At 40.7% G+C, this 24,894-nt stretch overlaps 1 protein-coding gene across 2 annotated transcripts in view; it reads right to left on the bottom strand.

Annotated features, from left to right (window-relative positions):
* The window catches only part of CPXM2 (carboxypeptidase X, M14 family member 2), a 135,487-nt gene extending 110,824 nt beyond the window's left edge, over window positions 1-24,663 (bottom strand). Inside the window, exons 1-2 of one of the 2 annotated variants that reach the window (XM_061635735.1) lie at window positions 23,888-24,663; window positions 10,890-10,991 (exon numbers count right to left, since the gene is read on the bottom strand). In XM_061635735.1, the coding sequence (XP_061491719.1) occupies window positions 10,890-10,991; window positions 23,888-24,212 (427 nt within the window). In that variant the 5' untranslated portion in view covers window positions 24,213-24,663. The remainder of the gene's footprint in view (window positions 1-10,889; window positions 10,992-23,887) is intronic. The other variant, XM_061635734.1, reaches the window with a different exon arrangement.
* Window positions 24,664-24,894: the final 231 nt, after the last annotated feature.

Genomic DNA, 24,894 nt, shown 5'->3' with positions numbered 1-24,894 from the left:
TATTCAACATCCCTACTCTTGGTTTAAATTTTCCTTTCATTTCTCTAATCTTTTGGAATAGGGCTCTTGTTCTACCCTTTTTGTTGTCCTCTTCTATTTCTATACAATAACTATTGCAATAGTTCTCTTTGTCTCTATGTACTAGTCGCTGTATTGTTGCATTTAGGGTTCTAACTGTTTCTATCTCCTTTTGCTTTTCTTCTCTCTTTAACCATTTGAAGAGTTTCTTCAGTCATCCATTGAGGTCTTTCTCTCTTTTTAACAAGAGGTATTGTCTTTTTGCATTCTTCCCTGATAACGTCTCTGACTTCATTCCATAGTTCTTCTGATTCTCTGTCAACTAAGTTTAAAGCCTCAAATCTGTTCCTTATTTGATCTTTATATTCTTCTGGGATGTTATTTAAATTGTATTTTGGCGTTATGATTGCTTTGCTGTTCTTATTTTTGATACAACCAGTTCATGATCTGTACCACAGTCTGCTCCTGGTCTGGTTTTTGCAGAAAGTATGGAACTTCTCCATCTTCTGTTTCCAATTATATAATCAATTTGATTCCTATATTGACCATCTGGTGATGTCCATGTGTACAGTCATCTTTTTGGTTGCTCAAAAAATGTGTTGACAAGAAAAAAATGATTGGCTTCATAGAATTTGATAAGTCTTTCTGCTGCTTCATTTCTATCTCCTAAGCCCCATTTCCCCACAATTCCTAGTTCTTCTCTGTTTCCTGCTTTTGCATTCCAGTCCCCCATGATTATCATCACATCTTGTTTTGGTGTGTGATCAATTTCTTCCTGTACTTCTGCGTTAAATCTCTCCAATTCCTCTTCTGTGTTTGCCATTGGAGCGTAGACTTGGATGATGATTATGTTAACAGGTTTCCTGTTATATCTCAATGATATGACTCGCTCAGATCTTGCGTTATAGCTCTTAATTATTTTTGCTGCATCACTTCTCACTATTGAAGTAACCCCATTTCTTCTTAATTTCTCATTTCCTGCATAAAATATTTTGTAGTTGCCTGATTGAAAATGTCCCATTCCCATCCATTTTAATTCACTCACACCAAGTATTGTAATGTTGATATGTTCCATTTCTTTCTTGACAATTTCTAACTTTCCCTGGTTCATGCTTCTCACATTCCATGTTCCTATTGTGTGCGTCATACAACTCCTGTCTCTCCTTTTGCATCTGTGCACATCAGCCTCTGGGCTTTCTTTCGGCTTTGACCCAGCTGCGTCATTAGTCACAGCGCTACTCGTACTTGTCCTTTGCTCTTTCCCAGTAGCTCGGTGAATGCCTTCTGACCTATCTTGTGTTTCATTTTGGATACTCTGTTCATAGGGTTTTCTTGGTAAGAGGTATTCAGAGGTGGTTTACCACTGCCTTCCTCTGAGTTTGGATGCATCTTAGTCTGGTGTCTCAGCTTTGACCATTCCGCCTTGGGTGTCTTTGCTAGGAGTCTAGCCTCTTGGTCTAGACTCCTGACGGCATTGCTCTCAGCTTCTTCAATGCTCTCAAACCCCCTCACCACATTAAGGTGTGCATCCTAGAGGGGGAGTATATGAGCTAGAGTTTTAAATTTTTGTTTCATTATCGAGTGGCAGGTTGAAACTCTAGCTAATATCTGCTGCCAGTTTGCAAGCAACTTGAAATAAATGCTCTCACAAAAAACATAATTCATAGGTACCATATGGTAAGAGCTCAACAATTGGCATGGAAAATGGAATTGTAATCCTGGGCAGGATTAAGTCAAAACAGTTCTATAGCATTAATTGTCATAGTACTACTGTCCCTGATGGCAAATCAACAAGAAGGAGTAAGGCATTTTAATGACTTTCTTGAAACAGTAAGGGGGGGAAAATAGTCAGACATTCAACTCAGACAGGACTCATCTGTCTTAGCAGGTACTTCATAAATCTTTTTCAGTGTCTAAAATATTGAGCTCAGATGGCTCCAGTCACTTTAGTTCCTGGCACTTTCTCTGTGACATATTAGTAACAAAATACTAATTAAATAATGAAAACAGGAACAGAAAATATGAGAAATTTCACATTGAAATGAGGGTGCCCGTCGTGTTTGTGTGTGACAGAGGGGGAGGACTGGGCTATTTCAGGAGGCTGGGAATTACTGTGGCAGTAGTCCTTTTTTTAACCCTTTGTTTGAGTGCCACCCCCACAGGCAATGGCAGTGGAGCTATTCTTGGCAGGCACTAGTGGCTGTTTGTTTTTTTCCACAGAAAGGCCCAGAGGTAGTGTTACTATGGAGCATTTGGGGAGTAGGAAATTACATTTGCCTATGGCTGATAATTCAGCAACTGCTGATCAAGCAGAATGATATCCCAGAAGGTATTTCTGATTGTATAAATAAACCCCAATGTAAGTTTCAATACATAGGAAGAAAATCTTTTCAAGAAAGAACTTCCAGGGGAGACTATCCTGTGTTGGACTCGAGCTCCTATCAGCCTCAGCCAGCACAGCCAATGGTCAGGGATGGGAGTAGTAGTCCAACAAAATCTGGAGGGCCAGAGAGTGGCCATCCCCACCATAGCTGGATGGATTTCTGATCTGCATTGCACCTTTCACTCAGTCAGTGGGCTGCCACTTGAGTTACAAAGGAATCTGACAGAGTTTCTTCCCTCTTGAATACTTGATCTCAAGATTAATCTCTAATCTTATTTTTTTAATGTACATGCATGTAAATGAATCGATATATTCAAAGACAATGGCCTTTTTCTTTCTAGAGAGCAGTTGCTTTGCAATTCCCTTTTATGCTGGGTGAGAGATTTCTTTGGTAAAGACTTGTGATTCCCTGGAGGATGAAATATGGAAAGTCAGAATGTTCCGTAACAGTAGTTGTGCCAGCCTGTCAGGCCAATTTCTTTAAAGCTTCAGTCCAAACTATTAGTCATATATGGTTTACATTTCTTCCATTCTAAAGTAAAAGCTTTCTTTGACAATACATCTTCTGATCCTATTTCTCATGGGGTAAGGATAATCTAAACCAAAAATCTGCCACTGTTATGGAAACAAGCGGCTTAGCAACTTTGTAGAAGTAATAATCAAACATTATTTCAGATGAAAGCTTTCTGCTTCCAGTTCACCTGATTCCACTTTATTTTCCTTCTCCATCATAAAGCAACATCCCTATCTTTTTTAAGATACATGCCAGAGCCCAGAACAATTCATTTTTCCTCTTCATTGTACTTTTTAAAAACATGCTTTTCAGCTGATTATTTTTCTAGTCAGTCTCAAAAGCCTACTTCCCTTGATGGTTCCTTTCCAAAAATATAATGTAGCTACCTCATAATGGTTCCTTCCAAAGCTCAGAATGTTTGATTCTGTTAGTGAAGCTGTAGTAGGAAAGAGGTGCATGTGATTTGTTACATTGCACTTCAGTCACTTGATCTGCACTGTGCTCAGTCAGCACAAGTGCTTATGCCCAGCAGTCAACATATAGTAAAGATCAATAGCAGGCAGTATGGTGGGGCAAGGTGGGGCAAAGTGACCTCCCAACAGTTGAGACACTGCTACTCACTGGGAAGGAGAGGGAAAAGGGCAAGACAGTGGGGAGGTTGGCACAGTGAAGACCAATGAGGAGGGAGTGCCAGATTGGCTCTGCCAGTGCGTTTGCAGCACACTGGCCTCCCTGCTCCCTCCCCCTTTCCTTCCCAGTAAGCAGCAGTGACTCAGATGGGAGGTCAAGTGAGCATCGCCACCCACCACACTGTCAACTGGTAAAGATGTTAAACCTTGATTATAGGCTGGCTGTATTTATGATACACTGTATTTGTGACACACTACAGCCCACTTCATCAGATGCATGAAGTCTTATCCTGAGTTGTAGGTACATACATACATGGGGGGATTGTAAAAAGTGAGGTCAGAGAGACTCACTTCACATTTTGTGCATCTGATGAAGTGGACTATAGTCCATGAAAGGTTAAGCCAAAATCAATTTGTTCTTTTTTAAGGTGTCACAAGACGCTTACTTGTTTTTGGTGTGCAGGACTAATATGGCTACTCCTCTGGAAATTGTTACTGTGTGGTCTAGGGGCTAAGAGTGTAAGCTGTGAGACAACCCAGGATACACCCATTTTCAAATCTCACCTCAGCTGACTCACCACGCAACTTTAAGGAAGCTACAATTTACTGAGCCCCTTTCCCCCTTTTACAATATCAGGAAAATTCTACCATGCTATTTTATGGGGCTGTTCAAAGTATTGCAGTTATAATGTACATGAAGTGATACAAATATTCTAAAGTATGATAGAAATGTTCTATGTTGGCTACAATCCTAACCCCACTTACATGAAAATCCTATTTAATTCAAAGGGTTTACCTCTGAGTAGACAGGATTAGGACTGAATCTGTTGTTACTCTTTATTTCAGCATTAAATGGAAATCTTAATTTTGTTGGGTTGCACAAATGAACAACAATGTTGCAAGTCCTTGCAGTGAGTTTGTTGAGATGATGTAGCAATCTTGCTCTGCAAAACTTATTTTCTTACTTGTTTCTTATCCTGTTTTTGGACAAGTATTGTCTCTCAAAGCAGCTTACATCAATTGTTTTTTAAAATGAGAGACAGGCCTTGCCCTCAGGCTTACAAGCTAAAAAAAAGGCAAGACACACCAGGAAAGGGAATTGTTGGAAATGTAGAGGAGGGAGATTCACTTGATATGGCTGAAACAAAGCAGTGAGATGTAAAAAGGCATTGATATCAAGTTTGGGTGAGGCTGATATTTCCTTCCTGGTGTTTTTGCATGGATAGAAAGGATCTAACTGACCCAGCAGCCCCTGATCCCCTGGCCAATGGATGGGGCCAGAGTGGGCTTTCCTTCTGCTTTATTGTCCAAGAGCAACTGACAGCTGCCAAATGTTATTTCTGGCAGGAGAGGGAAAGAAATGTCACTGCCCCTGCATCTACTCTGGATGACAGATGGGGCCACATTGGCCTCCCCCTTGCCAGGATGTTCTTCCTGGGAGGCAGGGGATACAACCTCACAGAGTTTCTTGAACCCCTAGATAATGGACAGGACCAGAGTGTCCTTCCCCTTAGCTCCATAGTTTCCGGAAGTGTGATGAATCATAGCATGATTTAGAATTTGAAAGCTGCTGGTAAAGCCCAACTGTCAAAATGTGGTTGGCTCTTTTTAATTCATTGTTATTGATCCACAATTATATGCATTTATTGGTTACCATATGGATGCAATCATATGAATATCTTGCCAGAGTTGCACACATAAACAATGATCCTATTTTGATTAATGCTCAGCAAGACAAAGTATTCAGAGTTAATTTCACTTTCAGTATTGCTAAGAAAACAAACCTCCACATCTATTCTAAGTGACTCCTCAAAGTTTTCATCCAAGTCTTGGATACTGGAAAGTCTCCCAAGTCTGAATGTTAAGGCTCCAGGAAACCATGCAGTGTGAGCTCCTCAAGGATGCTGCTCAATGAAGGTACTAAGAAATCCCTATGCTCGCATGACCTAACCCAAACTGAGATAAGGATTAAGCCAGGGGTAGACAACCTGTGGCCCTCCAGATGCTGCTGGAGTCCATCTCCCATCAGCTCTGGTCAGAATGGCCACTGCTCAGGGATGATAAAGTGGTAGCCCAACAATACCTGGAAGAGCACAGGTTCCTCATTCCAGGATTAGTAGAACTCACACACACACACCTTATATACTCTGTGGAAGGCCTCAGCCAGCCCATGTGACTGGTACTGTCTAGTCTCCAGTCCTATCTACATTCACATGGGCTTGGGGAAGAAGTTATACAGTGTATATACAGAGACTCAGCCTATGGATTATCTTAGATCAGCGTAGCTAACCTGGTGGCCTTCAGATGCTTTGGACTGCAACCCGCATCAGCTCTAGCCATCATAGCCAGGGGTCAGGAATGACAAGAGTTGTAGTCCACAACATTTGGAGGCCACCAGGTTGGCCACCCCTGCCTTAGATAATCCCCAAGTACAATCAGGTACCGTACAGGTTCTTTGCTGTCAAAGCTTGGGAGGTTTCTTGAAGTGTACCCCATGATTTCGCTTAGAAACCCTACCATACCATAAGTTTAAAAATCATCATGGGGAGGGAGGCTTTTGCACAACCCCTTGCACTGTGATAAATGTCAAGGACTTGCCCTCAAAATTAAAGAATCATGTTTGGCTTTTGTGACATTTTATTAGCAGCTTGAAGTTCTCCTTTGTGGAACACGTGAATTTCAACAGGAAAACTGAAGTTGAACATCATTAAGCTAACCTTTCCTTCTGAAAAGACAACTGTTCTGTTGACTCACTACTCTTTTAACAAAGTTCAAATAAGGTCATAGGAACTATCTTACACACCAGGTCAGGCTACTTGTCCATCTAATCAAATGATTGGCAGTAGCTCTCCAGGGCCTCATGTAGAGGTCTTTCTGATCACCTGTTACCTGATCATTTTAGTTAAAGGTGCCAGGGACTGAAGCTAGGACCTTCTGTATGCACAGTATGTGGTCTACCACCATGGAACTAGGGTCCTAAATTCTAAATCTGTGGCCTCCATGTGGTTGGATGAACAGAGCATCGTAAAATTCTCCCATTAATCAATAGCAGGCAGTGGGGTGGCCAATGCCAAAAATCGCTGCCAGTTACTGAGAGGGGGAGAAGCAAGGCAACAGGGAGGTCAGTGTGATGAAGGTGAAATGATGGGAACATCAGGTTGGCCCCCACACTACACCACTGATTGCTACTGCCATTAATACTACATTCACCTGCTGATTGCAGCTATGGCTCAGTCCAGACTACACTTCCTATCACACACAGGAATGAAGGAGAAATTTTATTCAGTTGGCATTTAAAACTGAATTTATGAAATTCACACTTTCCAAAACACTACGAGAACCAAAACACAGCCATCATTTGAGATTCATACTTATCCAGATTTTGTGATGCAGTTGTCCAACTGAGCAGTGTCTACAAAAATGCATATTTTAGGGGAAAATGTGCACAAAAAGGCATATATTCGTGAAAATAACATACAAAAATAACATACATATTAGGAGACGTTGCTTTCAAAAATGTGTACATTAGCCAAAACCACATACAAAAATGTCACACTGAAATGCTGAAGAATTTTCGTAAGAATTCTTTTTTAAAAAATAAATAAATTGCAAATTGCTGCAGAACTGTGGAGAACTGAATTTAAGATTGGAAAAATGAGAAACTGAGAGGACCAAAACTGACAGATTATCCATCCTTAATCACAGGCCACTAACTGGACTTAATAATTCCTTTGCCATGGTATTAGTGATTCCTGAACCTTGCTACTCTAGCAAAGAAGCCTGGAAGAGAGATGTTTAAGGGGAGTCATGATAGTAGTCTCTAATATCTGAAAGGCTGCCATGCAAAAGATGGGGTGGATTTGTTCCCTGTTGCTACAGGGGAGCATTCCATGCCAACCAATGCATGGAAGTTGCAGGGAAGCAGATTTTGACTAAATGTTAGGAGGAACTTCCAAATGGCAAGAACTGTTTAGCAGGGGAACAGACTGCCTTGGGAGGTGGCGGGCTGTCTTTCACTGGAGGTATTTGAGGCTAGATAGCCATCCAACTCTATGATTCTAAGAGCCTAGGAAAAGGTGGGTCATCAATATCTCTGGTATAATGTCAAAACCATGGACAGAAGGGGAGCCATTATTATCTTAGATTGGTATGGCAGCTACAACCATTCCTGGACAAGGGACAGTCTATTTACTACAATCCATGCATTGGGAACCTCTAGACTGAATTACAATACTCTCTGTAGAGCCGCCTTTAGGATTTTTTCCAAAACTTCGGCTTGTGCAGGATATGGTAGCTAAGCTGCTCAGTGGAACATCCTACCACACACACATAACACCTGCACTGAAAAAGAACTGTACAATCAACTGCAATCAACTGCAACTGAGGTATATTTAAGATTGTAGCTATAATCCCATACACACCTATATGGGTGTAAGTCCTGTTGAACTCAATGGGACTTACTTCTGATTAAACATGCATAGGATTTTACTAAGCATGCTCTTAAATACTGTGGTGTATCGAAAGAAAAATAGTGGTCTTTCATCCTGTTTGTACTGCAGATGTACAACTGTGTAAAGATGAACTTTGCACAGCTCCCTAAAGGAAACCAACCAGGAAATGTTGAGAAACCCACAAGTATGTAATCCTTGCTCAGTGCAGTGTAAATCTCTGGAGAATAGTTTGAAACTGGTCTAGTTTGGCTATCCTTTCCTGATGATTCATTTCAGCTGTTCTATAGCACTTAAATATTATTATTCCAGAGTTACACAACATGCATTGGAATTTACCTTTTGAGTCATTTCAACACCGTATCATAGGGTGGGCTAGTGGCATTTATTCTGAAGTCTTTATAAATCTGATGGAAATACTTAGTGGAAAAATAAACTTTTCTACTGCAGAAGTGTTCATGATCATGTTTTAAGTAGTTGCAGAAATCTGTATTGTTGTTGGTTTTAACAAAGTTCATAGCCCACCTGGCTAGACAAAATGCTGTCTTATAAAGCAATGTCCAGTTTGAAAAGTGGGAAGGGGCAAACACTTGACACATTTTATAACAAAACCCCCCACAGAATAATGGTTTACAATAATAGCTTGTTTATCCAATTTTTCTACAGGAGTCTAATGAGAAAATGTATTAACACATACCAAGTATCAGTTACGATGAAACTACAGCACAAGACCTGAGGGCCTCTCTATACATAGTGCAGAGTGAAGGAGTAGACTGAGATGGTAAGATACTGACCACTTCATACAGCAAGTGAATGGCTCCCCCATCAAAAAAACAACCTCACTACCTGAAATAAACCAGCACATTGGGAAGAAAGTTCTTCTTTGTTATGTGCTAGTTCACTACATGCAGGGTGCTTCTTTTAATCTAGTGTAACATACAAAAATGTGATCTTTCCTTGCAGTATGATCTCCAACATGTGTCTCCCAGATATACTAGATGACTATAAGCAGGCAACTTTTTTATTTAGAGAATAATTCAAAACTATGACGCCTTCCTCTTGCTGAATGAACTGGTGCAGTTCAGAAAGCTACCACCTCCGTCTGTTCCATGCTGCACAATGTATAGAACGTATCTATCCTGTTATTGCTACAGAAACTCAACCTTCTAGTACTAGGGATAGAAACATCTGTCAGTTTCGGTTCTCTCAGATTCTCATTTAAATTCAGTTCTCCACTTTTTTAAAGGCAACTTGCCTTTAAAAAAAAAGTCCTCATGAACATTTTCCAGCATTTTAGAGCAAATTTCTCCTAATAAACACACTTTTGTAGGCAGTTTTGACTAATGTACATATTTTTGCAAGCAATTGCTTATCATATAATACATTTTTGTTGTTCATGTATTCATTTTTATTCACACTTTGCGCCTAACTATGCATTTTTGCAAACGTTGATTGGTTGGTGAAATGCATTGCAAAATTCAAATAAGTGCACATTATGAAGGATGGCTGTGTTTCAGTTGTCATATTGTTTCAGAAAGTGAAAATTTGATAGATGCAGCTTGAAATGCAAACTGAGTTGAATTGCTTGCCCATCCCTACTAGTAACTTTACTATATTAGCTGAAATCTACAGTTTTGTTGAACAAAATCTTTCCTGTGAATGAGGGATGCCACAAAGCACTAGGCATTTGATGCAGCCACCCTCTTCCTTTCTAAGAGGTAAATGGAGAAAATGGTGATGCGGGGCTAAATGTGGCCCTTCAGGCCTCTCTATCTGGCCCACAGAATTCTCCCCACACCGCCGCCACCACCACCATCTCCCCAGGCCACAGCTCTCATTGGCTCTGCTTCATACCCTGAGTGTTTTTGCCTGTCTGGAATATGTCATAAGAACATAAGTAAAGCCTGCAGGATCAGGCCAACAGCTATTCTAGTCCAGCATCCTGTTTTCACAGTGGCCAACCAGATGCCCATGGAAAGCCTGATTACACGAGCACTCTCCCTTCCCGTGGTTTCCAGTAAACTGGTAATCAGAAACAAACTGTCTCCAACAGTGGAGGCAGAGCACAGCCCTTATGTCTCCCTGATGAGGTGCGCCTTGCGCCGACGCTACTATCTTTTCGGCACCAGGTGAAAACCTTTTTATACTCCCAGGCATTTTAAAGTGTATTTTAACAGCATTTTTGTATTTTGGATGTTGTTTGGTTCTTTATTGTTTGTTTGTTTTGTCTCTTGATTTATTGTATTTATTGTATTTATATATTATGCTTGTTTTTATCTTTTTGTACACCGCCCAGAGAGCCTTCGGGCTTAGGGCGGTATATAAATTAAACTAAATAAATAAAAATAAATAAGTAAATATGGCTAGTAGGCACTGATAGCCTTCTCCTCCATGAATTTGTCTAATCCTCTTTTAAAGCCATCCATGTTCTTGAACTCTGATAATGCCTTTACCTGACCTGGATGGAGGAGAGAGAGGGGCGTGTGCAGAAACTAGTCTACTTTACAAAGCCAAATTTTAAATTCATTGTTTTGCCCACTTGTGCCTCTGTCCCCACCCACCCCTGGCATGTTGCCCTCAGAAGGTTGCCCAGAAGGGCATGCAGAGCTCAGGCTGACAAAGGTTCCTGATCCCTGCCATGAGCGATCAGTGCAATCCTCCTAGATGTAAATGAAAAGTAAACACAACAACAGGACATGGGGCTGCCGCATGCTTCCAGCTTGGAGCTGAGAACAGCAAATAATACTGAGAATTTAGAACATGCATGTGGAACTGACACAATGTTTCAAAATGCAAAATACTCTCTTTAAGGCCCCATTTCTTCTAATGGTTCTTTCTCCCACGAAAACGTTCAACAAAGACAAAACAAGAAGACATCTGAAGGGACTCTAGCTTACTTTCCTGGCTCTCTTCATAAGTGCTTCGTCTTTCATAGTCTCCATCTGGTGTCCTTTCATTGCTTTTCTTGTTTTTCTCACCTTTCCTGTTGCCATTTTTAACTGTCAGAAGAAAAGAGAAACATGGTGTGTTGTTTTTCCCCAAGTATAAGCTATCAACACATCAAGTCAAGATTCACTAAATGAAGAAATTAAATCCCATTTTAAGCCCTTTCCCTTGTTGCTGACAGTAAATAATAAATCATTCTTGCCCCTTTTAAATGCTCCAATGACTTTTGGGGAAGGGCCGCAGCTTGGTGGCAGAGCATCTGTTTGGAGTGCAGAAGGTCCCAGGTTCAATCCCCAGCAGGTAGGGTGAAACATTTCCCTAGTCTGAAACCCTGGAGAGCCACTGCCAGTCTGTAGAAACAGCTCTGAGCTAGATGGACCAATGGACCACAGATTCCTGTGTTCCTAACATTGGAGGCAGTTCAGAAAAAGTGAAACGTGCCTTATTCCAATGGGACATGCAGAGCAAGGTTGTGTGCATTTACTTGGAAGTGAATTCCACAGGTTGCAAAGGGGCTTGATCTCTCAGAAGCATGCATCGCGTTACAGCCTACATCCCATTTCAGTAAGACTTGGGTGTGGGCCTAACTGTCACTGGACAGTGCTAATTGTGTTTAGTAAATACAGGCTATGAAGTGCTGAATGGTTAAAGCAAGGGTGTGGAGCAATGCGTTTTAGCGAAGAGGGCATGTGGCAGGTTTTCTCTCCTGTGTTGGCTATTTACTGTTGTTGCAAACATAGTAGCAAGGAGAGGTTGCATTGCTCGCTTAGATGAGAGGTCTAAGCATATGATGCAGTTTAAGATCAAATAATGGATTCTTATTTGATATTAAATCTTTGAAGGAAACATTGATTAAACAAGAGTTGCTGACTGAGATAAAGAGTTCTTCTAGGTTTTATAATCAGTCTTCAGGAAAATGCACAGCTTTGACAGATATTCAAAGATATTTACCTCAATGTATGTGCAGTACGTTATTCTTACCTCACCTGTAACTGTTGCATTTGGTGAAAGGTCATTTGGTGAAAGGGTTGAAATTGATTTAAAAAAATTATCTGCGCTCTTCTGTGTTGCAAAAACATCTTACGCAATTAGCAGTGATTTCAAGCTGAACATAAAATTGGAAGAGGTTTGGATTACCATGATTTGATTGCGGACTGTGCTTCCAAGGAGGCTAGAAAAAGTTCAAGAATTTAATAATTGGAAATTGACTCTTCTATGATTAACCACTATGCTGTTATTTATAAGTGAACTAGCTATCACCAATTCACCATACAATGTGTTCCTCTTAACATAAAAATCATGCAGTATGCTTTTCAGGGTGGAAGATGGGGAGGCTGTTTCTGTTTACATGTTAGCATTGTAACAGCTTGCTTCTTTTTGCTTACGACTTGTATTCACGTATTTACAGTGTAGCATTGTTATAATGTATTAGGTAATATTCTCCACTCCATTTGTAATAAAAAAATGATGACAATGAATGTATTATGATACATTTATCCATATTTTCATTGCAGCTTCATGTATAGAATTAAATGAAATTTTATGCCTGAGTTGCTTTCATATTTTTAAGGGGCCCCAAATTACTTTCTTGCCCAGGGCAAGACCCTAGATTCACCACAAGGGGAGATAAATTCAATCTGATTCCCATTTAAAGCTGAATTTATCAAATTCACACTTTCCAAAACAATATGAGAACCAAAATACAGATGTCCTTTAAATTCGCACTTACCTAAATTTTGCAATGCAGTTTTCCAACCAATGTTTACAAAAATGCATATATTAGGTAAAAACATGCACAAAACTAAACATATTAATGAAAATAACCTGTAAACTCCATTTTATTAGGATAAATTGCTGTAAAAATGTGTACATTAATCAAAACTGCAAACAAAAATGTGTTTAGCAGGAGAAATTTGCACTACAATGCTGAAGAATTGTCATGAGATTTTTTAATGAATTGCATATTCCTGCAGAACTAAATTTAAAATGGAAAAATGAAAAACTGAGAACCAAAATTGACAGATTTTTCCATCCCTAGCCACCACTTTTCAAAGGAAGGCTAAATATACAGTTAACTGTCTCTCCCTGAAATCAATATGATGTGAAATTGCTTAAGTATGGCTGAGTTTTACCAGTATAGGACAGGGTCTGGCTCCAGTATGAACTCAAATGCATGCACTGGATTCTTAAGAGCATCAATTTTCTTTTTTTCTTTTAAGTTTCAGGCCTCAGATGTATCTATACCAGCAAGGATACAAGGAATCAATGGGCTGGCTGTGACCTAGGCTTTTATAGACATTACCCTATTTCTTTGTACACATGACATGACTTTTAGGAAGCAGCCAATTTCATACAGAGGTTTATGACCCAATGAACCCATTATTCCTGCTAAGTGTTGTGTAAATCTGAATGTGATGGCACTGCCTTCTTAAGTCTCGGGGAATAGCATTTTTTAAAGGCTGTGGAATCAGAACAAGCTGTGAACTAGAAACTCTCTTCCACCATCAGCAAGTAAAAGAACATGTCAGGCTTCCTATTTTCTCTCCAAATACAGCCAGAGAATGAGTTTACATTCCAGCTGGGGCAGCAAACAAAGAGGCAGTGTCTTTCACATGTTATACTTCATGCATAGGGTGATTAAGGTGCAAATTTAGATCCTGATCTTGACCAAAGTACATGAGTTTTGATATACTGGGTGAGTGCTATTGTGCTCATATCCTGCTTGTGGGTTTCCTATAGGCATCTGGTTGGCCACTGTGAAGAAAGAATGGGCCTTTCGTCTTATCCACCTGGGCCCTTCTTACTTTCTTCCTCCTATAGAAATTCAGGACAAGCATGTGTTTCATAACCAGTCTTTTGAAAGAAATTTGGAGACAAAGAAGTCAGACCTGTAAACACTTAGCTAGGAGTAAATCCCATTGATCTCAATGTTATTGTTTTTAAATTTTGTCCTTAGTAGGGATGAAGGAGGAATTCACCCTACTTGGATTTCAGAGCAGACTCTTCTCATCCAATCCAGGCAGATCAGGACCCAGACTGGATCAAAGGTCCACTTCAGAATCTGCAGTCCAGCAGATTCCATTATGAAGTGGTCCCCTTCTGAAGGGAGTCTCTCTTTCATCATTATTAATAGGTACCATCTTTGGAAAGTTAGAAAATTGTGTTGCCTTCTTATTGCCTCCCTACTATTAATATGTTAAACTGCAACAACCATAGATTGCCATGACCTAGGTTTGTAGTGCCCTATAACTTTTTTTTTGGGGGGGGGTAAAATTTGCAGGCTTATTATCCCATTCAGAGGGGTGAATCTTAACAAATTTCAAGAGGATGGCTTCAGTGGTTTTCCTGCAAGGGCAGCCTTTACAGTGTTAGGATGGATATGAAACGATTCACTTAATCTCCTGTATTATTTTGTGATCAATTTGTATGAAAATAGCATACATAAGAAAGGTAGCCGTAGGTCAGAATACTGCCAAATTACAGATAAATCAGTCCAGGGTATTTTGTGCCAGGCACCTTTAAAGTTAACTTGGAAGGGGGGGCCTAAATGTGATTTGGTTTCCTCCCTGCGGTTTTGTGGACAACAATTTTATTATGAAAGTGGAATATATCATAGCGGTGCCCCGAGGAAAGGTGCAGGAGCTAAGGAGTTCTGCTCAATTGGCACCAAAAGTCACAGAACAGTAACTGATTTGACAGGAGTGAATGTGTGGGTGTGTGGCAAAGTTGGCAGAAAGACTTGACTGTTCAGCATCTTCCAAGAAAGCATCGCCAACAGAACCAGGAAAGACAAGAGCAAAGTGATTTCAGCACCCCTTCCACAAAGCACTGTGATTGTACAGTACTGTTAAAACAATTCCCTCCATCTTTATCTCCTTACCCTAGTGTTTTCCTGAAATGGCAAGCTGAAAAGTAATGTTTCAATATTTGCACTCTGCAGTTTCATTAATATCCAAATCTCTGAATCACCCCAAATCACTGCAGAGGACTCCTCTTCAGTTCAGAATTTTTAGAGAACCCCGCTTTGGCTCAGACAAGCCGTGAAACCGTCTTAAGCAGGCCCACTTCAGTTCTTGATGTAGGATTCCTCCAAACTTTTGCACACCCTTAAAACCACCACACTTCCTTGGTGCTCACTATGCCTTCCTGAGGGTATCCCCCTACCCACATACACAATGGCACCCTAAAGGAAATATGGCGCTAAACCACCTTGGTTGTCTGGTTGGTGACATTTGTCAAGAGAGAGATGGGGGCAGTGTGACCCAGCTCATTCTCCTTGATTGCTCAGCAGCTTTTCATACTGTTGAACACTGCATCTTTCTGGAGCGTCTCAGGGAGGTGGGGATTGGGGCACTGTAGTTCAGTGGTTTGTCTTCTACCTCCACAGCCATTTCCAGAAAGTCGTTCTGGGAGGCACTATGACAGCTGTCTTGTGGTGTTCTGCAGGGTTTCATCTATACGAAGCTGCTGCGAACTGTCATCAGGAGATTTGGAGTCAGGTGTTATCAACATGCAGGTGACACCAGCACTATCCTTTTGAATCAGGAGAGGCAGTTTAGGTATTGCACCAATGCTTGAAGGCAGTGACAGGCTGGATGTAGACCAATAAACTGAAGCTGAATCCTGAAAAGACAGATTATGTGTCCCAAGCTCTCAAGTCCAGGAGCTATGGAGACGATCTGTCCTGGACAGGGTGGCACTCCCCTGGAAGGAGCTGGTCCATAGCTTAGGGGTGCTCCTGGATCCAACACTGTCACTGAAGGCTTAGGTGGCCTCAGTGGCCAGGAGTGCCTTTTTCCAGCTGTAACTGGTTTCCCAGTTTGAAGCTTGAGTTTGACTGGGGGGAGGCACCATCTGCTGCTTTGCCTCAGACAGCAAAATGTCTTGGGGCACCCCTAAAAATAATTGCTTTGCATTGCAGAGGAGTGGGTCAGCAAATCATATGGCAAGATGGAGTTACACAGTGTATTGTAGGTCTGTTTCCAAGTCTAGTTGGAGGGCAATATAGACCAGGATCCAAGGTACAGTTTGTAGCTGCACTAGTTGAAAGAGGGCTGACATTTAAACGGGACAGCACAACATGTATGGCGGTAATGGTGCATTAGCTGAACATCAGATTCCTATCCCAAGTGCTCATTAAAGTGATTCAAAATGCCCCTTACCTTCAGTCTCAAGAATTCACAGAACATCACCAGAAATGGAAGCACTTGTTGACACTCATGAAAATGAAAGCAAAACCAGGGACACATTTTCAGCTCTGCCTATGCTCACGAGGCATCTTTCTGGGTGTATATTCACAACACAGAACACTCAAGATTTGTGGGTTTGGCACAGCAAGATTTCAGAAATTAGAAACATAATGTAGTTTGAAATGTCTGCTTTTTGCCGGAATGTTACAGAGAAGAGATGTTTGGCATAGAGGCATTTCGGAATAAGGAATGTTCCCTTAGATAAATTACATCTGGCAACTCTGGCTAGATATTTTTATCCTAGGCTTACTTAGATGGAAAAGATAGTTATCCTAAAAACCTTCCTAACAGGCAACCTTTTCCCTGCCAAGAAAATCTTTATATTAGGGGTGGAGGGAATACAGTTTTGTTAGGTATTTTTCTCATATGCAATAAGGATTTATTTATCTGATGTATTTTATTGTTGTTATATGCCTTCAAGTCGATTATGATCCTATGAATCAGCGACCTCCAATAGCATCTGCTATAAACCATCCTGTTCAAATCTCATAAGTTCAGGTCTGTGGCTTCCTTTATGGAATCAATCAATCTCTTGTTTGGTCTTCCTCTTTTTCTACTCCCTTCTGTTTTTCCCAGCATTATTGTCTTTTCTAGTGAATCAGGTCTTCTCATGATGTTTCCAAAGTATGATAACTTCAGTTTCATCATTTTAGCTTCTAATGATAGTTCTGGTTTAATTTATTCTAACACCCAATTATTTATCTTTTTCACAGTCCATGGTATGCACAAAGCTCTCCTCCAACACCACATTTCAAATGAGTTGATTTTTCTCTTATCTGCTTTTTTCACTGTCCAACCTTCACATCCATACATAGAGATTGGGAATACCATGGTCTGAATGATCCTGACTTTAGTGTTCAGCGATAGATCTTTGCATTTGAGGACCTTTTCTAGTTCTCTCAAAGCTGCCCTCCCCAGTTCTAGCCTTCTGATTTCTTGACTATTGTCTCCATTTTGTTTAATGACTGTGCCAAGGTATTGATAATCCTTGACAAGTTCAATGTCCTCATTGTCAACTTTAAAGTTACATAAATCTTCTGTTATTACTTTAGCCTTTTTGACGTTCAGCTGTAGTCCTGCTTTTGTGCTTTCCTCTTTAACTTTCATCAGCATTCGTTCCAAATCATTACTGGTTTCTGCTAGTAGTATGGTATCGTCTGCGTATCTAAAATGATTGATATTTCTCCCTCCAATTTTCACACCTCCTTCATCTTGGTCCAATCCCACTTTCCGTATATGTTCTGCATATAGATTAAATAAATAGGGTGATAAAATACACCCCTGTCTCACACCCTTTCTGATGAGGAAATATATTCTGTCCTTACAGTAACCTCTTGTGCAGAGTATAGGTTGCGCATGAGGACAATCAGAAGCTGTGGCACCCCCATTTCTTTTAACACATTCCATAGTTTTTTATGATCTTTTCTTTCATACCTTATAACAACCTTCGCCAACCTGATGCCCTCCAAATTTTTTGGACTATAATTCCCATCAGATTCAGCCAGTGCAGCTGTGCTGGTTGTGGCTGATAGGAATTGTAGTCCAATGCATCTGGATGGCATCAGGCTGGTGAAGGCTGCTTTACATACATTATCCCAGTATATCACTTACATTATTTCATTAATCCTCAGTACAATCATCCTATGAAGTATCAGTCCTGATCTATACAGGATGTGAGAACAGCTGGTATGGGCCTACTAATTAAATGCTTATCTTGTCCATGCTTGAAAAGATAAATGACATATGTCCACTAACGCATATACTGCACATGCTACATGCCTCACGGTCATATTCTGTAATGCAGTGCCCTATAGATTTATGGTGCACACACCTACAGTACATTAAGAGCTATGTGTGCACACATGCACCAATCCTATCCATGGCCCAATCCGGCACTTGGTCCCAATCCAGCCCAGGGCAATCTGGGGCCAGTCTGATCTGGAGCCAGCCCTAGTGTTGCATTTGGGTTTTAAACCATAATTAAACATGCGGACGAGAGGGAGGAGGAGGAGATGCTGCTCTCTTTCCCCCTCCTCCCAACCATGTGTTTAAGCAGGGGTTCAAAATCTATTTATTTATTTATTTATTTATTTATTATTTCATTAATATCCCACCCTTCCTCCCAGCAGGAGCCCAGGGCGGCAAAATCCTAATTCAACATATGGCTGAGAGGGGAAAGAAGGTGAGTTCAGTCCTGCAGGGGGCTGCTTCACTGGAGCATTTGCTGCAGGGAATGTGTGGGCAAAGTAGAGGCTACCTGCCAAGCCTCCTCCCTCCCTCGCCCCTGCTGCCCAACCACCCCGCCTTTTGACAGTCCCTGATTGCTCTGAGTGGCCTGATCTGGGGTGATCTCATCATTATCATCATCATCATCATCATCATCTATTTGTATGCTGCCTTTCCATAGCTAAGCCATGGTAACTTACAACATAAAAAAAATACATAATTCATTCTAACCAGTAATATAGTGACACATTTATAAGTGCAGGGTCCCTGCATTTATTTTTATTTATTTATTTGATTTATATCCCGCCCTTCCTCCCAGCAGGAACCCAGGGTGGCAAAGGAAAGCACTAAAAACACTTCAAAACATCATAAAGACAGACTTTAAAATACACTAAAATAAAACCTGTTTAAAAACATTTTTAAAAAGCTTTCAAAACATCTTTAAAAAACAAAAAAAGGTTAAAAACATTGGTTTTTTTTTTAAAGGTTTACAAATATATTAAAAAGCAATTCCAACACAGACTGGGATAAGTTCTCAACTTAAAAAGCTTGTTGAAAGAGGAAGGTTTTCAGTAGGAACCGAAAAGATAACAGAGATGGCAGACATAGTCACATGATAGTCATGATAGTCACACCATGCCTTCTCTCACCTCTCACAGCCACATCCCCTTCTAAGATTATTTTATTTATTGAATTTATTTATTATTATTTATTGCCCTTTCTCCCAAAGGAGCCCTGGATGGGAATAAAATAAAATGGTATTTTATTCAATAACGATAAGCTTTCGGTCTCTGCAATTGATAAGTGAGTTGTTTGGACACCAGGAACCCCTGGGGTCCTAAGGAGCTGCTGTTTCCTCCTCCTCTGCACTGAGCTAGTGGCCTTGTAATCTCCATGTCAGATCAGGCAATCCTCATAAGTTATTGTCTGCACATTCCACTACACAGTACGTGTGGTGGATATTAAAAAATCTCATGGTATACATGTCTACTCAGAGAAGCAAGTCTCTTTATGTTTAATGGGACTTATCCCAGGTAAGCGTGTACAGGATTATAGCCTAGGATTTCTTGTGTGGAAGGGGCAGAGGAGGGTTCATGGTGAAAGGGCCCCTTGGACACCCCTTGGGAATAAGCACACTTGAATTCAGTAATAGGCAAAAAAACTTACGGTTTAAGAACATACCAATAACCAACGGATATTTCTATCCAACTTTAAAAAGTAGGGAAATTGGGCAGCTATAGTGAATGCACCAGGGGAGCAGGAGACCTGACCTCCTCTCTGAAATATTGTACTACCCTATAAATTTGTCAAAATGCAAACACCATTTGGGTTGGTCTTTCATAGTCCAATCCATTTCCTGTGTAGCTTGAAAACATTTGGTAATGTGGTAACATGTGCCTCTGAGCATATGATGAGATACATCTCAAAATACAATAAAATTAAAATTAAGGAATCCTCACATACTTCATAATAATGTCAGATAATAAAAATGCAATGCCATTGTGTCAGTAACAGCAAAAATGCATCTCTAAAAGAACTGCCAAAAAAAATCCCATCCCACTAATACACATCCTCAGTGGCAAGCCTTTCAGGACTAGTAGCAAGATGGTTCCTCATGCCTTCAGCAGTTGCTGCCTTTTTAACTGAAGTGAGTCAGGGCCCCACCCTCCCAGACCAGATGGAAGTCAGCCAGCAATTATCTGGAGCTGTCTCAATCCAGCCAAAGCCTGGATGGGCCCCAAATCATGCTGATTTGGTTCGGTATCCAGGCTTTGACCAGATCTGGTGCACAGATTGTATGTGGCATACACAGCTACTATGAACCAGAAAGTCCCCTGTCAGGATGCAATAAAGAGAGTGTGCTGTGTACACCCTACACATAGGGTTATTCCCACCCCCACATCATTTGCCAGTTCTGCAGATGTGGGGCAAGAAGATTAGGCGCATCCACCCCCCAATCCTGGGCAAAAAAACTGGGTGAGCCCCTCACTGCCATCTATCCCTCAGTAGAACATGGACAGCATGTTACCTGAGGTCCCTTGGCCTCTTGCAAAACATCTTGACTTGGGAAAGTGGTTGTGGCAACCTTGTCACTATACCAACATGGCAATCACCACCCTCTCCTCCAAGACTGATCCTCTGCCTGCTCTTGCTGTGGTGGTGGTATCACTGGTTTGCCACTTGGCCAGTGAACCACTTTCTTGTGGCTAAAGAGGACATGGTTATCTGCAGGGGCTGCTCTTCCTGTCAGCTGAGTGATAAGCAGGGGTCAGGGCCCCAGATATGCCCCTTTTAGATCTTCCCTCTGCTATGTAGGTGGCTTTAAGTAATCCCCTATCCTTCAGCCTCTGCATTATATCTGCATTGTGGGGATAAGCCTGATTTACACAGACCACAGGTAAAGTCCTTAACAATGGATGTATTCCATGCATGCCTGGTCTACCTCTCTCTCAGTTTCATGCATTTTAACTGCAATTTCACTTCATTGATACCCATTGCTGGAGACATCCAAGCAAAAATTTACTTAACAACCGTATTAATGTGGAGTTTATTGACATATTTATACTACTTACAAAGTTATTCACAGTTTTGTTTATATGAATGTAAGAACACCAACATATGATTGCAGAATATTGCTTGATAAGCCATAAGAAATTACTCTAAAAACATACGGTTACACAAGCAATGTTAGATGTAAAAAACTATAAATATTTTAATAGTTTTATTTACAATAAAGTCCATTTTGGCAAATATCAGTGGGATGACTGAGTTTACATTTTGCCAACAAGTAGGTCAGTGTGAGGTTTGATGTTTTTCACACATATTGATACATCATTGTTTACTTCAACTAAGCAAACTTCAAATCACCTTTGGCTTAATAATTAACTAATCCTGGTGACAGATCTGGTACAGAGAGTTGTTTTGAGCAACTATCACAGCTCACCTTGGCACCTGCACATCAGAGGGGAGCTGTAAGAGTCACTCAAAACAACTCCCTAATGGGGAACTTGTGGTGAACTGTCACTAGATCTGCTGCCAGCCACCAGAGAGTGGTTTCCAAAGTGTTAAAATATAAGACTCAAGCCTTTCCCATGTTTGGTTACAAGTGTGAACAAGTGTTATTATAATATACCAACAAAACAAAACGGAAGGGACTGGTATTCAGTTAAGGATTAAAATCGATAATTATTTTGGGTTTACCCACCTGGACAGGCTTAGCAACCGACTTGCCAGTCACGACCCATAGGTTGGGAAACACTGCCCAAAACCATTTATTTATTATTTGATTTATATCCCGCCCGTCCTCCCAGCAGCTCCCCAGGGCAGCAAAAGAAACGATGAATTTCTGGTGTTGTGATAACATTGCGTGTGAATGAGCCAAATGATTATGCATGCATGGAATGCTTGCATAGGTAAGACCTTTACCTGCATCCTATATAACTGCCTTACAGTCCCCACATTGCAGATGGAGGGTTGAAACTGAAAGCTACTCAGTTACTTAAGGCCACCTACTCAGTTCATGGTAGTGCTAGAGACAACATCTGGACTTGGATTTCCGGTTCACAACTCAGTCCACTGGCTGCTACAGTGGCTGTATGTATCCAGGGAGTGAATTACAGGATAGGAATATGAAGAACATACCATGTGAAGTGTGCAACATGGGCTGTATGGCATTTATCATTTTCAGACATGAGGCGATCATCTTGTGGTTGTTGGGAAGGCATAACGCTATGGTTCTATCAATATATTTTACATTGCATATCTTGATTGTAATAAACGATAACTTTGAATTGGTCCAAAACAATTAATGGAAATAAAAGACTAAGCAGAACTGATCAATTTCTTACTACGCTCACAATGCTTGAAACAGCTGCGTTGGAACTCTTTATCTCCGTTAGTTTACATTAATCAAAAGTGTGTGGCATATCTAAGTGGCTATAGCTTTCAGACTATTATGAATTTTAGTCCAACTCTGATTCAAAGCAACTACTGATCGGTACCAGCTGCTCAGCCAAAGGGCAGATCACATGTTCCTAATTCCTATCCCTCAGGTTTGCTTCATTCCAGCTCGGACCCAGCTGATTGTTTTCTACAAACACCTAATGAATCCAACATGCCTTTAGCCCCATTGAACTCAAGGGAAAATGTGTTTAACACTTCCCAATTGAATTCTCCTCAGTACACAATATTAGTCTTTCCTGAATCCTGTTTCAAAGAGGTAGCCTGAAGACTCCACAGCTAGATTCACAGCTGTAAATCAAGGTTAATTATGCTTGTTGGTATTGTCCTCTGCTTTCCTGCCCTAATAGTCTCCCAGGCACCCTGTGTAATTTATTTGCATAGAAGAATCTTGCAGAGTTCAATCTAAGGCTGCATACACACCATAGATTTAAACCACATTTAAAGTCCCCCCCCCAAAAAAAATCACAAAAGAATCCTGCGAACATCTTGTACATCAAAAGAGGTATTTCATGAATACTTCCTGGGGTGCAGAAAGGCACCCTTCACATTGATACCTTTCAGTGAGGTGAGACTGGAGCAAGCAGATGCACAGCTTTAAGGTGCAAATGTTCTCTAGCTTAGTATGCTATATCAGCATATACAGCCACAGTACATCACTACACCTCATAAAACCTATATAATAAGCTACTACTAAACAGGTCCTTATTATGTTCTCTGTCCAGTATTCAAACACTTTACTGTCCTCAAAAAGAAAGAAAAAAAGACTCCTGGTGCTTATGTTTCGAGTGCAAATAATCAGAGGGCACAACTGATACAGCAACAAACCCAGGCACAAATCCTCCCTTAACTATGAAGTACCTTCAGCAGGTCTGAACAAATCACCATATTTCAGCTGCCTCAGTCTACCACACATAGTTTCAGTATGGATACATGAGTCATAAAGCAACTTATGCTATATAAAGTGCTATAATAATGTTTGCTGAAGACAGAATTGAACCTAACAGTTTGAGGCTCCAATCCCAATCATCTCTGCTCAGAAGCAAATCCCATTGAATTCAATGTGGCTTACTCACAGGAATATGGGGTTAGGATTGCAACCTCAGTGGCCTCACCTGAAGGCCAAAACTTTATCCAGTGAATATGACTGTTTTACTAAGCAAAAAGCAAGATACTGTTTGTAATTAAACAGGAAAAAGTCAGTGTACAGGATGTATGACTTCTATAGATAAAACTTTTCCTGAAAGCATTTTGATAAAGAGAGACTGGGAAGTGGAAGCAATTTTGAGTCTTTCCCAAACAGTGAAGATTGGGGTTAAAATTAGACTTTCAAACTATAATGATCACTAACTCTATTAGTGTAATAGCTGTGATTAGTATGAGGGTGTTTGACGTCATTAACAGTGCCGTTAGTACTGTTTCTGCTTTTATACCTCCAATATTAACTTATGGGGTGAAATGCATTGAGACCCATCTGTAATCTCAGAAGTTCAGAAGTGAAAGAGGAAAGTTACCTGATGGGGTCTCGAGAGTGGGTTTATCTTTTTTGTTGGCTTTCTTTGATTTTAACTCCTTCTTGCCTGGTTTGAATCTTGGGGGTTCTTCTGTCTCCGCAGGGGGCTCCATTTCTTCTTCCCTTGGCTGTTCTGTGAAAGGTGAAAATTCCTCGTCAGGATCCAGAAAAGAATAATAGTGATCCCTGTTGATTATTTCCTGCAGATAATAATCCTGCTCTTCCATAGGTAGAGCCCAAGTTATATCCCAAAGCAGCATTGGATCAAAAACACAGAGTGCAAGACAGAGCTGAGCAAAAGAAGCTTTCTTGACAAAGAAAAACATTGTTTTGTTTTGTTTTGCAGTAATAAAGCTCCTCTGCGAATAACCAAAGTAGTTTCAGCAGAGAGGAAAAACAGAGATCTTGGCAGTTACCGAACCCCAAGATCAAGAGCAGAGTCTGGGATAAGAGCTTCTGCTTTGGACTAGTTTGCAAAAGTTGCAAGTAATAAAGTGGGAATGAGGACTGGAATCAGAGGGAGGGAGGGAGGGAAGGAGGGAGGTTGTTGCCCGAGGTTCATGTGATCATCAGGGCTCACCAGCCAGACACATATGCAGACATATAGAAGAGAGAACTGGCACTTGGCAGGTGTGACTCTGTGAATCCTTTCTCTCCTCCCTCCTCCAATTAAAAAACCTTTATCAAACTCTTGGCACATCAGATGCAGTGCTTTGAGAACTGATATTAATGCTGAGTCCAGACGCTGTGTATACAACAAAATGAAAAATTGGCCACAAGCCTTACTCTCCAAATCCCTTTTACAAAATGCATCTTTCTTTTCTTGCCAGGACTATATGCAGTGTGGTGTGTTTAGATAAAAACTTGAAAGGGGGAAATGTTTTTCCAATGGTTTAGGGATTTTTTTCCCCCTACAGAATATTAAGTTTGCATTCAGATTCTATGGAACGGAAAGGAAAACATGCTTGTGAAAATTCCTTCTCCTCCAGCACTTGATAGAAAACAGGT

The sequence above is a fragment of the Rhineura floridana genome, chromosome 7 (assembly GCF_030035675.1).
Source record: "Rhineura floridana isolate rRhiFlo1 chromosome 7, rRhiFlo1.hap2, whole genome shotgun sequence".
Lineage (NCBI taxonomy): Eukaryota > Metazoa > Chordata > Lepidosauria > Squamata > Rhineuridae > Rhineura > Rhineura floridana.
This window is presented reverse-complemented; position numbering and strand designations above follow the sequence as displayed.